This window comes from Chiloscyllium plagiosum, unplaced genomic scaffold, assembly GCF_037043375.1.
Source record: "Chiloscyllium plagiosum isolate Xiang-an unplaced genomic scaffold, Cpla_swu_hap1 HiC_scaffold_25, whole genome shotgun sequence".
Taxonomy (NCBI): domain Eukaryota; kingdom Metazoa; phylum Chordata; class Chondrichthyes; order Orectolobiformes; family Hemiscylliidae; genus Chiloscyllium; species Chiloscyllium plagiosum.
The window spans coordinates 16,548,776-16,563,696 of record NW_028270163.1 but is presented as its reverse complement, the minus strand read 5'-3'; the positions used below and the strand labels follow the sequence as shown (position 1 = coordinate 16,563,696).

Sequence of the window (14,921 nt, the reverse complement as noted above, 5' to 3'; positions counted from 1 at the left end):
TTGTCTAAGTCATTAATATATAGTGAGAAAAGTTGACATTCTAGTTCATGTTGCTGGGAATACCATCCTTCTGATCAGTGCACATTCTCTTTATCATGACGTTCTCTTTTCTACTTTCCAACAAGGAGAATGGTTAACTCAGTTGGGTAGATGATTCGTTTAAATTAATGCCAACAATATGGGTTTAATTCCTGTTCCAGATGCAATACACTTCAGAGCTACTTCCTCGCCATGACCTTCTTGATCTGGAGTGGGATTCTTACAAGCTTTAAGTCATTCTTTTTTTCTCCCTCTCTCTCTCTAATAGAGATTGAAAATAACAAATAAATGCAGCACATTTATTGTTTTCAGTACAGATTCCAACATCTATAGTAATGTGTTCCTAATTTCTAACAGCGAGATGCCTGGCCCCTAGTAGTCTGTGGCTAATCATGTATCCGTCTACCTATCATAACATGGTCTTCCTTCGACTCTATCTTCTTTAGCTACATCTAGTTTCACAACTGTACAGGACTGAGGTGAGCACAACTCACATTAAAAAGCTCAATAAAACAATATGAGATTACCAGGAGGCAAATATGTAAATAGCCAAGGTTCGCATAAAGTAGTTTCTAGTTTAATCCACACTCCAGTCCAGTCTACCTTATGAATGGTCTGTTACGGTCAATAAATGTTTTGAATCTTCTGCACGTTTGTTAGCTTTTCTTTTGCTATCCTTCTCCAGTTGCTCTCATATGGCCCTAGAGATAGAAAACGACATGCAACTGGACGTGGATCAATTTTACAATTAGGAATCAAACGATTATTGGATTTCTCAAGCTGTACTTGCAGTCAAACCGATTGGAGCTAAATTAGCTAGCCCCTGAAAACACATGCAGGGTTTGTGTTGCATCATTAACCTACACTCACTGATAGAAATTCAAACAACATGCCATCTTTGTGTTGCCCTCTCATCAGCAAAATCCCTGCCTGCAGTCAGAGTTAGCCACATTGTTCATTGGCTGAATGCATCAGCAGGAGGCCTAGAGTCATACATAACTTCCTGAAACATCTTAAAGCCAGCCTCCATCTCATAGACGAAAGATGCTTAATGGCTGAAAACAGTTGCTGGCAGTTGTATATAGGGTGAGTCTATTTTGGAAAATAGAGAAGAATGGCACAACATGAGAGAGCTTGGGATCAAAGGCTTACAATGCTGCACTGAACAGCACTGTGTAAGGATGTAAGGACAGCCATCTTCAGACACATGGCCAGGGGAGCAGGCAGCTGTGGAAGCCAATGCTTCCAGGTTTTGGGCGCAGTGAATTCCATGGACTCAATCACAAGTGATCAAGGTATGGATCTTCAAATGCCATATCCTACCAACTCACTAGACTCAGCCACCACTCGAATCACCTCACCTACATGACTCATTTGTCAAGAACAAATGACTAACATGCATGTGCTTAACTACACCCTCCACACTTACCGTTATTGCAAGCCTCACACAAATGCTTTTGCACACTTCCGGTTATTCAGTCTGGAAGTCACATCATGCAAGCAGATTGATGCTCATCACTTTTTTTCTTGCAGGAGAAGTTAGCACACACTGGAGGTAAGAGTGTCTCACCAGAGGGAGGCAGGTTATATTGTATCCATGCACAGATATGCAGTAATCGTGAAAGTACCCCATGTGTTTTTTTTTAATTTATTCATTTTGTGGAATGTGAGCATCGTTGGCTGGGCCAGCCTTTATTGCCTAGGTGCCCTTGAGAAGTGGTAATGAGCTGCCTTCTTCAACTTCTGCAGTCTACATCCTGTGGATTGACCCAGAATGTCATTAGAGAGGGAATTCCAGGATTTTGACAGTGACAGAGAAGGAACGGCAATATATTTCCGTGTGTGAGGTGAGAGTTCATGGGATTTGGACAATGCTAGCTGGGTCAGTTTAATTATCATCCTTAATTGCCCCTTGATCTGACTGGCTTGCTAAGAACATTTCAGAGGGTAGTTAAGAGTCAGTCTTTGCAGGTCTGCAGTCACAAGTAGACTAGGTCAGACAAGGACTGCAGGTTTTCTTCCCTAAAGGATGTCAGGCAACCAAATGGGCAATTGGTTATACAAACAATGGTTACATGGTCATTATTAAGTTAGTATTTTTTAAATTTCAGATTTTTATTGAGCACACACTTCACCATCTTCCTCAGGAGGATTTGAAATCATATCATTAAAGCATTACGTCTGGACTTTGGGATTGCTAATTCAATGGCATTACCACAATGCCACTTCCTGAGACATCAAAGAGCCCTAGAAAAACTGGAGTCAGTGGCAATTGTGGGAAAATATTCCTTGATTGGGGTCATCCCTCTGCACATAGGAAGATGGTTGTGGTTGTTGGAGGTCAGTCATTTCAGCTCCAGAATTTCCTCAGGTCGTGTTCTCGGCTCAACCATCTCAATTTCTCCATGAGTGACCTTCCTTTCATAAGGTCAGACATGGGAATATTTACTAATGATTGCATAGTGTTCTGCACCATTCCTGAACATTCAAGATACTGAAGCATCTACATCTAAATGCAACAAGATTTGGACAATATCAGGTTTGAGCTGGCAGTGGCAAGTGAAGTTCATGCCACACAAGTACCAGACAATAACCATCTTCATCAAGAGAGAATCTAACCATTCCAATTGACATTTAACAGTATTTCCATTGCTGAAGCCAATGGAATCAATATCCTGAGGTTACCATTGGCCAAATACTGGACTACCTACATAAACACAATGGCTCCAACAGTACTTGCAGTACTAACTCACATCCTGACTCCTCAAAGTCTGTCCATTGTCTACATGACAGAAGTCAGGAGTGAGATAGAATGCTGTCTTCCCTGTAGACTTCTGCAACTTGAACAAATATGTCAAGTCCCAAACATTTGTACAATCATAAGAGGGCTGCCTTGAAATAATAACTATGTGGAGGTGCTAGTGTTGGACCGGGATGGACAGCGTCAGAAGTCACCAAGTTATAGTCCAACAGGTTTATTTGAAATCATAAGTCCACTTCACCTGATGAAGGAACAGCATTCCGAAAGCTTGTGACTCAAATAAATCTGTTGGACTATAACCTGGCGTCATGTGACTTCTGACTTTAAACAGCAATGGTAGAGTGAGGAGGGTGGTTTTCTTTAATACTGAATTTAGTAAAGCAAGGACGAGTGTGTGCTAGATGTGCAGCTCCAGTATGGCAACACTATTCCGCCTGTCTACATTAAGTCCAACAAACATTAATTGTCCGCACTAATGCTTTCACTCTTGATACCCATTGCAATTCATGGTAGAATCACTAATGATATTATATTGTCAACTCAGAGGTATTACTGAATCTAATCACACAGACACTACATATAATACACAGTATCAACAAGTTGATATTCTCGGTTTTATAGGGGAAACGATTGTTGATCTCATCATTTACATCTTCATTGCTGCTATTTATTCAGCAGCAACCAAACTGAATACTGCCACTGCAAGATTTACTGCAGCCAGTGTTTTGTCTTCACAGAACCAGGGTATGATATTGTGGTGGGAGCAAGTCTAATATTAAAACACATATGTTAGAAGGAACTCCAACTGATTCAGATATGAGTCAAGTGGCAATGGAATAATTTGAACTAATTGAAGAAAAATAATTTCAATGTTATGTAATGCCGAGACCATTAATCAAACTACAAATTGCCCATTCATTATACAAGGTGGCGCTCATCTCTGAGTAATGTTGGGACAGTCCATTCTGAAGCAAACTCTGATAACAGAGTTTAAATCTGCATCATGTGTCTACTAGCAGGTATGTTCCTCTCGAGTATCAGAGCACATTGGGGGAACAACATCCAACCAGTGGTCACCGTAAGTAGCAATTCTATGTTCTATAACGAAACAAGTGGCTGCAAAAGGCTTGGGATGGAAGACAAATGTGGAATGGCGTGGTAAGATGCACATATGCGTGGGTGTGAAGTTCATGCTGGATACAAGTTTAACAGGCAATGAGTTTCAGTTCTTCACCCCATCTCTCCCTGCAATTTTTGCCCAAATCCTCACATGACGGGTTTGAAAATATGTACGACCCAAACATTATGAAACAGTCATGATTTGGAGGTGCCGATGTTGGACTGGGGTGTACAAAGTTAAAAATCACACAACACCAGGTTATAGTCCAACAGGTTTAATTGGAAGCACACTAGCTTTCGGAGCATCGCTCCTTCATCAGGTGGTGGTGGACTCCACTATCACCTGATGAAGGAGCGACGCTTCAAAAGCTAATGTGCTTCCAATTAAACCGGTTGGACTATAACCCGGTGTTGTGTGATTTTTAATTATGAAACAGGGTTTTTTTTTCCCTTCCACTGGCATCAAATCAATAAAACAGGAAGGGAAATCAAAGATAAGAAAGAATTATATATGCTCTGTACATGGAAGAACCATGTGGGTTATAGTGGGCAGAGGGATTCTTTTGTCTGCCTCCCTTCTTTCCAATCAGACCTCTCTTCACCAAAGACATTTCCTTTTTTCCAGTGAATCAATTCAACCTCTCCAGCTGCCTGCCTCACCACTGCCACCTGCTGGTGGAGGTCCCAAAGAGCTGATCATGTCCTTTGCTCAGAGTCCTCCATCACCACTTGCTGCTAGAGGTTCCATTTCTCAAACATCACTTGCCCACCCCCCAACTAGTGATTACACAATTAAAGAAAACAACTTTACTATGTCCACCTTAAAGAAACTTTATATTCTTACATAGTCCATTAAATTTCCATGCAACATCCTTTGCTCCAAGGAGAACATACCCAAATTCTCCATTCTAACACTGTAGCTAAAATTCCCCATCCTTGGGAGAATTCTGGTAAAAGAAAGCTTCTGCAACCTTGGAAAAACTCTGGCTTTCTTCTTAAAATGCAGTGACCAAAAACAAATGCAGTAATCTAAAAATGGCCTAATTTGAGTCTTACAAAGGTTTAATATAGTTGCTTGCTTTCAAACTTGACACCTCAATTTGTAAAGCACAAAATCTCTTGCTAATTATTCTTTCAATATATCCTGCCACCTTCTGGAATTGAAACCCATGTATCTCAAGGTCTTCTGTCCCTGCACTCTTTCCAACTGTGGCATTCAGTCTGCATTGCCTTTCCCTATCCCTTCTGCCAAACCACATCACCTGCTCACACTTCTCTCCATGAGATTCTATCCGCCACTTGTGAAATAAAGTGTTCAGTTATAAACTCTACTAGAAAATGGATAGGGGATGACAAATTTTATTTTGTAAAAAATTATTTTCTCTTCAACAAACCAGCTGCAGGCAAACAAATCCACCCACAGAGGGCCTTGGAGGGACAAGAAGCCAATTCTGTGCCAGTGATTAGTGAGTTATCAATCTCTGCAGTGATATCAGTGAGAAACATTTCAATCACAAGGAGCAAGAAAAATGAACAATTGGAGAAACTACTTTGAGCTGCTCAACACTTGGCTACAAAGAAGGGTTTGACTATGTTTTTGCATTCTGCAGGCTTCAAAATCGAAGGATAATTAGCATGAAGAGGTGCAATTGACATTGTTAAGGTTGAGAGGTCATTTAAAAATTGTGTTCATCAGATTAGATTAGATTACTTACAGTGTGGAAACAGGCCCTTCGGCCCAACAAGTCCACACCAACCCGCCGAAGCGCAACCCACCCATACCCAGACATTTACTCCTTACCTAACACTACGGGCAATTTAGCATGGCCAATTCACCTGACCTGCACATCTTTGGACTGTGGGAGGAAACCGGAGCACCCGGAGGAAACCCACGCAGACACGGGGAGAATGTGCAAACTCCACACAGTCAGTCGCCTGAGTCGGGAATTGAACTACTTTGAGCAGCTCAAAGTAGTTTCTCCAATTGTTCATTTTTCTTGCTCCTTGTGATTGAAATGTTTCTCACTGATGTGAGCCTTGTAAACTTTTTGTGTCCTTCCTTATTGCACTCGAGAAGGCAATAGTAACATTGTATTGTTAAGGTCTACTCTGACATTGCTATTGGAAAGGTAATTTCAAGGTTTTGACTTGGGAAGGTAATTCCAAGGTTTTGACTTGGGGTGGCACGGTGGCTCAGTGGTTAGCACTGCTGCCTCACAGCACCAAGGTCCCAGGTTGATCCCAACCTTGGGTGACTGTCTGTGTAGAGTTTGCACATTCTCCCCGTGTCTGCATGGGTTTGCTCCGGGTGCTCCAGTTTCTTCCCACAGTCTGAAGATGCGCGGGTCACGTGAATTGGCCATGGTAAATTGTCCATAGTGTTAGCTGCATTAGTCAGAGGGAAACAGGTCTTGGTGGGTTACTCTTCGGAGGGTCAGTGTGGACTGAAGGGCCTGTTTCCACACTGTAGGGAGTCTAGCCTAATCAATAGAGAAGGAATGGGAATTTGTTTCTAAGCCAGGGTGGGGTGCTGCTTGGAGGGGCAATTGCATGTTATCCTGCATCTGCTGCCCTTGTCCTTCTAGATGGTAGAGGTCAAAGATTTGGAACGCACTGTCAAAGGAGGTTTGACAAGTAGTGAGTCAGAATTAAGCATCTTTCAAATACATTTTCTCATACGGATGATATTTAAACACACTATTAATCTCTTTACACATTTTCAAACAACCTAAATTGAAAAGGACAACCTACTCAGCTTTGAAAAAGCTTTTTTTTTTAATATATGTGCTTTAAGATAGTCTCTACAAATATCAAATGCAAGCACTGAAAGCATTGTAGCCAGGTCAGGTGGGGTTAGAAAAGGTTTTATTGAATGCATTCAGGATTACTAACAATCACCTTACATATTGAGAGAAAAGGGTTTTAAAGGAGAAGCAATTTAATTCAGCTAAAAAGAACAGCTGCAAATGTTGCAATCCTAAAATGGAAACAAAATGCTGAAAATGCCAAGCATCCGTCATTATAAAGAGTGGGTAACATTGAAGAGATTGAAAGATGTGCACCAGAAAGATTTATTTTCGTGATGTTGATGGGTTTATTATTTTTTTTTAGAATTATCTTCCTTGATTTTGTTTTTAACTCCTTTCAGACAGTAACCTGCACTGTGGAGAAGGCAGTGCTCCCTTCCGAATGTTTTCAGTCAAATGTACCAAGCTCAATTGCAAAAGATTACCTAACGTACCTTTCTCTTTTCCAAAACCTCCCCATTTAAAACCATCTGAATCTTGACAATAATGATAAGTGACAAACCACCAGAATTATTAGGCACGCTCCAAACCGAAATCCATCAGCAGGCATTTTACGATTGTCAACGATCATCACAGCTGATAATATGAAGGAAAAACTAAACTGGAACCTTGCTTCAGTCTCCTCGTTCTAAAGAAGGAATTGGACCAAAAACCTATAACTTTCCTTTAAAGATGCTGAGGATGTATATATTTACAATTTATTTCAAATCTTGCCTTTTTCTCATCTCAGAACTAAAGCTTGACATTCTTAAGTCTCTCCTTCTATTCATTCATGGGATTTGGGCATTCCTGGCTGATCTAGCATTTATTCCCCTCATTGCACAGAAATTATCACTTGAAGTCGGGAGTCACATTTAGGTCAGTTTCCCTTCTCTTAAGAGCATTAGCGAATCAGATTTTAACACAATTGACAGTGATCATATGGCCAATATTAAGTTAATCCCTTATTCTAGGTTTTTATTGAGTTCAAATTTCCCCATCTGCCCTAGTGGCATTCAAACCAATGTCTAGAACATTAGTCTGGGATTCTGGATTATTAGGTTTTCACAAGATCTAGTAGCAATAATTGTTTTTAACCAATACTCATTGAGCTAAGGCTGCTCTTGAGCATCTGGCATCTTTCCACAGGCAGGTAGATAGTCTTCTCTTTCTTTTGAATTCCTTGTTACTTGTTACTAAACAATATGAACAGTTACCTGATGGGAGTTTAAAAGAATGAGGGGGATCTTATTGAAACTTGCAGAATACTGAAAGGTCTGAGTAGAATCTACATGGAGAAGATGCTTCAACTAACATGACAGACATGGACTCAAGGGCACAATCTCAGAGTGAAGAGATGACCCTTTAGAACAGAGATGAGGAGGAATCTCTTCAGCTGTGTGTGATTAATCTGTGGAACTCATTGCCACAGAAGGCTGTGGAGGCCAAGTCATTGAGTGTCTTCAAGGCAGAGATAGATAGGTTCTTGATTGGTAAGTGAATCAAGGGTTATGGGGAGAAGGCGGGAGAATGGGGTTGACAAACTTATCAGCCATGCTGGAGAGTGAATGGTGGAGCAGACTCAATGGGCCAAATGGTCTCATTCTGCTCCTGTCTCTTATAGTCTTACCTCCTCAAGTAATCAGCAAAAGAAAACTAGAAACATTAGGAGGAAAAAGGTTGATTTATGTTGCAGTTATTTTCAAGCAGGTTCACAAAGCACCGAGTTTCAAGATGCAACACCATATACTTCAAGAATGCTTAAAAAAAAAACACACAAATTTATATTGGGCCATTTTTAAGATGCCTACTTAAAATAGATACTGGCTTCTTTCATATACCAATGACAGACCTAGCACATGATTTGGAAACTTTTCAGATATTAGGCTGCCCTGACCAGAGCAAGCGTTCACCCAAAGGATAAGTAGTCTGTTTTTAAGGAGAGTCACTGTCAGTGAGGTTTTTGGTCTATAGCGATGTGCTCCTGTTCAGTGATCTGGGGATGTACAATAGAAACCAGCAGCAAAATCGTAAATGAGGCCAATTATCTGAAGTCTCTGTCTTTGAGCTCACAGACCATTCTTCGCACCAATTTGATGCACCAACTAGTATTTCTAAGCCAATGACTAAAGTAATGTCAGGTGGCAATGGGGGATTGGTGGCTTGGGGGTGTTGGAAGAGTAGCCCAATGAAATCAAAAGGTTTCCTAAATAGAAATGTGATTCACATAGCAAAAGTAATCCCTGTTAGTATAGTGGTTGGTTCTTTAAGTTCAACATAGTAATGCTTCTAATTCTGGCGACCTTGACATTGACAGAGACAGGGGTGGATAAGAACATTTTCCAAATCATTTTCACATTGTGTTCATTTTTGTACGGACTTTACTTTGCTGTTTAGTATCCATTGTTTTACTCTAACTATTATCAAAACAAATCAATGTGAGATATGTGCTCTGAATCAACATTTCCACAAGAGAAGCTACATTTCTACTTGTAACATGATACACTTTGTGCTGCAGGGTGAAAAATTACTGATGTTTTCACTTGGAAGATGTCACAACATATTTCTACAGCTTTTGTTTGTCATTGTTTTCATGCTAAGTTTTTACTGCAAGCCTAGTATTTTTTCCTCACTGTAGCAATAATATGCTTTGTTGATGTCGTAAAAATTGTTGATTCTGCGTAGTTGGTTATTCTGTCTTCCTCTAAGGATGAATAACAACTCTTTCTTTGCTATAGCAGGTCACCCAATCCTTGCCAGATGTGTTAGACAATCCCTGATTTCTCAAAGAAGTGGCAAAGGATTATTGCCTGAGAGGGGAAAGAGAGGGGGTGAGAAAGAGGAAAGACAGGCACTATTCGTCCATAGGCATTTGGTGGGAAGTAGAAATTCTGATGAGCTTTGTTAGTTACAGCATGGTCAGTCAGATTGTACAACAAGACATGACATTAACACTTCAAAGGATCAAACAGTAGCCAATTTGTATATGCTAGTAAGGGTCGCCTTTCCAAAGAATACCTGGAGTTGGGTATTTTTCATTGAACGGTTTAATGCAGAAGTCACATACTCAATAAAGTTTGATCTGAACATTGGGGGTGGTGGGGAATATATGTGTTGGCCCCTGGGTACTTCACAGTCAGATGCTGATTGTGTGAAAACCTGACTACACTTTTTCATTTGGCAGACAGTCTGTTTCAACAGTTGTTTCAATATGATGAATGCTGACAAATCAGAGGTTGAAATGATATTGTCCAACATATTGGAATTGGGTAAATACCCACTCTATCACCAACAGAGCTTTCAGAAGGTTCTGGCATTGTGACATACTCTCTACTTAGAAGAAAGGGAACCTACTTCGCTTCAACATATAATAGGTTCAAAACAGTGGCTCCATGACTTCAAAATTCACAATGAATAGAATATCCCACTTCCAGGGCTTGCAGCCTGGATGTAATTTTGTTATTATCGGCCTTGTTAAATACAGATAAACATTTCTTTGTTCATGGGACATGTCTCACTGGTTATGTCAGCATTTATTGCCCATTCTTAATTGTACTGGAAAAGGCGGTGATGAGCTGCTTCACTCCTTCTGCTGTATATACACCCTGTGTTAGGAAAAGGCTTTGGAATTTTGACCCAGCAACAGTGAATGAATAGTGTATGTCAGGATGGTGAGTGGCCTATAGGAGAACTTGTACATTCTGGCGTTCCCATGTATTTGCTGCCCTTGTCTTTCTAAGCAGCAGAGACAGCAGGTTTGGAAAGTGTTACTGGAGAAACGTTAGTGAGTCACTGCAATGAGTCTTGTAGATAGAGCTCACCGTTGCCACTGTGCGTTGGGGGTGAAGGCAGTGAGAGTTTAAAGTGGTGGATGGAGCTGCTAATTAAACAGGCTGCATTACCCTGGCTAGTATCAAGCTTCTTGGCTGTTGGAACTACACTAATCCAGATTTGTGCCTTGCAGATGGTACATAGGCATTGGTTGGGGAGACAGGAAGCAAATTACTTCCAAATTCCAATCTTTAGGTTGTTGCAACCACAGGGGGCTGAACATTACATGTATTTGGCTAAGTGTCAGTTTCATCGCGTTTCATGGAGGGTTTCTCTCTTCACAAGGCCCAGCAAGGCTTCTTGTTGCATCTTACCAAACCTCATCAATTACCCATACAGTGCCCTTCTCACTTGGTTCTTGCCCCATTCTAACTCACCATATACAGAACAACCTGGCACAGCCTGGGTATCCCAGAATTTATCGACATGCCTAGGCACCAGTGCAAACTTTGGAAGGCTGCTGTGCACAGACCATCACTGTTGGGCCGGAACTGCCCAGCAGTGGTTCTATCCTTTGCAGGGACATACAGATATCACACAGAAGGTAAAACCAGTACCCACTTTGAAGACATGGTACAGAAATGGGATGTTCTATGCCCAGCACCAGCTGAGGAGGCCATAATACCATAGCATGCCAGCCTAGTCTGAGGTTGTCCTTGTGGAGTACAGACACTGGCACCAGCTTGTTGGGCAAAGGCATGCTCTCTCAGCCAATATCACTCAGTAATGCCAGTATACTTAGAGACAGTTCAGTAAGGTATAAAAATGATAGCTGGACTTCAGAGGTTAAGCTATGAGGAGTGATGAGGCAAAATAAGCCTGTTTTCACCTGAATTGAGGAAGTTGAGGGGTGATCTGATCAAAGTCTTCAAGACATTAACAGGTAAAGACAGGATAGATAGATAAACTAATTCTACTGTATGGAAATTCTAGAACCGTGCAGTGTAGTCTGAGACCAGACTGTTCTGGAGAGATCTTAGGAAACACTTCTGCACCCAAAAGGTGGGAGATGTTTGGAACTCTCATCCACATTTGGCAGTTAATGCTAAATCAGTTGTTAATTTTAAATCTGAAACAGATTCATTTTTGTTAGGCAAAAGTATTAAAGGATATAGGCCAAAGGCAGGTGTCTGGTGTTAGGCCACAAATCAACCATGACCTCACTGAATGGTGGAACAGGAATGAGGGGCTGAATGGCGTACTCCTGTTCTTATATAGAGGGTGACAGGCTTACTAGAAAGGAGCTCAGAAATGGACTGAGGAGAGCCAGGAGGGGGCATGAAAAAGGCTCGGCAGGAAGAATTAGGGAGAACCCAAAGGCATTTTACCCATACGTGAGGAATAACAGAACGATCAGGGATAAGGTAGGGCCAGGTCAGGGATAACGTAGGGAACTTGTGCATGGAATCTGAGCAGATAGGGGAAGTCCTAAATGGGTTTTTTGCTTCAGTTTTCACTAAGGAAAGGGAACTTGTTGTGAATGAGAACTCTGAGGAGCTGGGAAACAGGCTTCAACAGATCAAGATTGATGAAGTTGATGTGCTAGAAATTTTGGCAAACGTTAAGATTGATAAATCCCCAGGGCCAGACCAGATTTATCCTAAATCGCTCCAGGAAGCGAGAAAGGAGGTTGCTAAGCCGCTGGCGAAGATCTTTGCTTCCTCACTCTCCACGAGAGTCGTAGCGGAGGATTGGAAGGATGCAAATGTTGTTCCACTTTTCAAGAAGGGTAATAGGGAAATCCCTGGCAATTACAGACCAGTCAGTCTTACATCTGTGGTCAGCAAAGTTGTGGAAAGAATTCTGAGGGATAGGATTTATGACTATTTGGAAAAGCATTGAGTGATTAAAGGCAGTCAGCATGGCTTTGTGAGGGGCAGGTCATGCCTCACAAATCTTTTTGAGCTCTTTGAGGAGGTGACAAGACAGGCTGATGAAGGTTGAGCAGTGGATGTGGTGTTTATGGACTTCAGCAAGGCACTTGATAAGGTTCCCCATAGTAGGCTCATTCATAAAGTCAGGAAGTATGGGATACAGGGAGATTTGGCTGTCTGGATTCAGAATTGGTTGGCTGACAGAAGGCAGAGAGTGGTTGTAGATGGAAAGTATTCTGCCTGGAGGTCAGTGTTGAGTGGGGTCCCGCAGGGCTCTGTTCTTGGGCCTCTGCTCTTTGTAGTTTTTATAAATTACTTGGATGAGGAGGTTGAGGGGTGGGTTAGTAAATGTGCCAACGACACAAAGGTTGGAGATGCCATTAATAGTATCGAGGGCTGTTGCAGGCTGCAGTGCGACATAGACAGGATGCAGAGCTGGGCTGAGAAATGGCAGATGGAGTTCAAACTGGATAAATGTGAAGTGATGCATTTTGGAAGGTTGAACTTACATGCTGAATATAGGATTAAAGACAGGATTCTTGGCAGTGTGGAGGAACAGAGGGATCTTGGTGTTCAAGTGCATAGATTCCTCAAAGTTGCCAGCCCAGTGGATAGAGTTGTTAAGAAAACATATGGTATTTTGGCTTTCATTAACGGGGGGATCGAGTTTAAGAGCTGCGAGATTTTGCTGCAGCTCTACAAGTCCCTGGTGAGACCACACTTGGAATATTGTGTCCAGTTCTGGTCGCCTTACGATAGGAAAGATATGGAGGCTTTGGAGAGGGTGCAAAGAAGATTTACCAGGATGCTGCCTGGACTGGAGGGCTTGTCTTACAAAGAGAGGTTGACTAAGCTCGGTCTTTTCTCTCTGGAGAGAAGGAGGAAGAGAGGTGACCTGATCGAGGTATACAAGATAATGGGAGGAATGGATAGAGTCAATAGCCAGAGACTTTTCCCCAGGGCAGGATTGACTGGCATGAGGGGTATAGTTTCAAGATATTAGGAGGAAGGTATAGAGGAGATGTCAGAGGAAGGTTCTTTACGCAGAGTTGTGAATGCATGGAATTCATTGCCAGAGGTGGTGGTGGAAGCTGAATCATTGGGGACATTAAAGCAACTGCTGGACATGCACATGGACAGTAGTGAATTGAGGGGTGTATAGGTTAGCTTATTTGACTTTAGATTAGGAATAATCCTCGCCACAACTTTGTGGGCTGAAGGGCCTGTATTAGGCTGTATTGTTCTGTGTTCTATGAATTGTTATTTATCTTTGAGGGGCACAAATCTCGTCAGCTTCTGGGTAAACTTTAGCACGAGAGGAAGATGGAGACAAAATCCTTCCTCGTATATAGTCAGTTCCATTTGGATTTGAAAAGAGACAAGAAAGTATGTCCATAAAGAACTTTGTAAAAAAAAAAAACAACTGCTCCTGATATCACTGCTGAAAAGTACCCAGCTTATAGAGCTGGGCTATTGGAGCTGTTTTTTGATACTAGTCCCTGGACTTATTTTAAGCAACTGTCCACAAAGCCTCAACGTGCTTTCACTGAACTCCATAAACGATATCTCCTACCGTTTCACTTTTCATCTACACAATCAGAAAATACACATTCAAAGGAAAGGCAGCTCATGGACTAAGGTACAGTTCCATTAGATTTGGTAAAAGGCTACAAATCCATTCTGGAGTTAATTCATTTCTACCTTTTTTTTGTCACAAACTATTCCTTTATCTTTTCAAAACAGGGGAAAGTGACTTAAAGATAAACTAAGGATACAAAATAAAGGACCAGAAAATCGCTTGTAAACCAGCAGAGATATTTCAGATAGCTGCCATTTCATTACTGCCTCCTTTACTTCCATTATCTTCATGGCACAAACATTCATTAGGTACCATAAATAATCTGACTTTCCGAATCAGAATCATGTTCTCACCTGGTCCTGAAACATTGCACCACCAAAGGCCCAGATAGCGGCAAAAATGAAATAGAGTTCATACAAATCCTTGTGGCAGTCTGGTGGAGTGTTTTCCTTTGTCAACAAGCACTCTAATAAGTAGCAAAGCATCTGAACCATACTCTGCTCTGGGACTGGGATGATCTTCTTAAATCTGTGGAAACCAGATCAAGAGAATAAGAAGAGAAATCCTTTCCTGTGTGAGAGATAACTAAGCCCCAGAGAACTAACTAAAAAGTAACATAGGATTTCTGTTCTCCTGTTGAACTGTTGTTTTGAAAGGGCAAATACTTAAGTGCTGTGAGCTTGAAGGACATTGAGGTCAGTTCCACACTGCACCAAATAAACTTAACCATTTCTCTTAATGTGAGAATATTGTTAGAATCTCAAATTAACTTGAATTGAATGAATGAATGAACAAGCTTTATTGTCACATGTACTCAAATGGGTACAGTGAAAAATTTATAAGTCACCAACTTACAGCATCATCTTAGGTACTAAGATCACAATGTGACTGCTACATTTGAAGCAGCATTTTCAGAATGGTTTTCACTGTGT

General features: G+C 41.4%; 1 protein-coding gene across 1 annotated transcript in view; it reads right to left on the bottom strand.

Moving 5' to 3' along the window:
* The window catches only part of dnah9 (dynein, axonemal, heavy chain 9), a 528,899-nt gene that overhangs the window by 339,055 nt on the left and 174,923 nt on the right, over positions 1 to 14,921 (bottom strand). Inside the window, exon 36 of the mRNA XM_043714478.2 lies at positions 14,343 to 14,517. Coding sequence (XP_043570413.1) covers positions 14,343 to 14,517 — 175 coding nt within the window. The remainder of the gene's footprint in view (positions 1 to 14,342; positions 14,518 to 14,921) is intronic.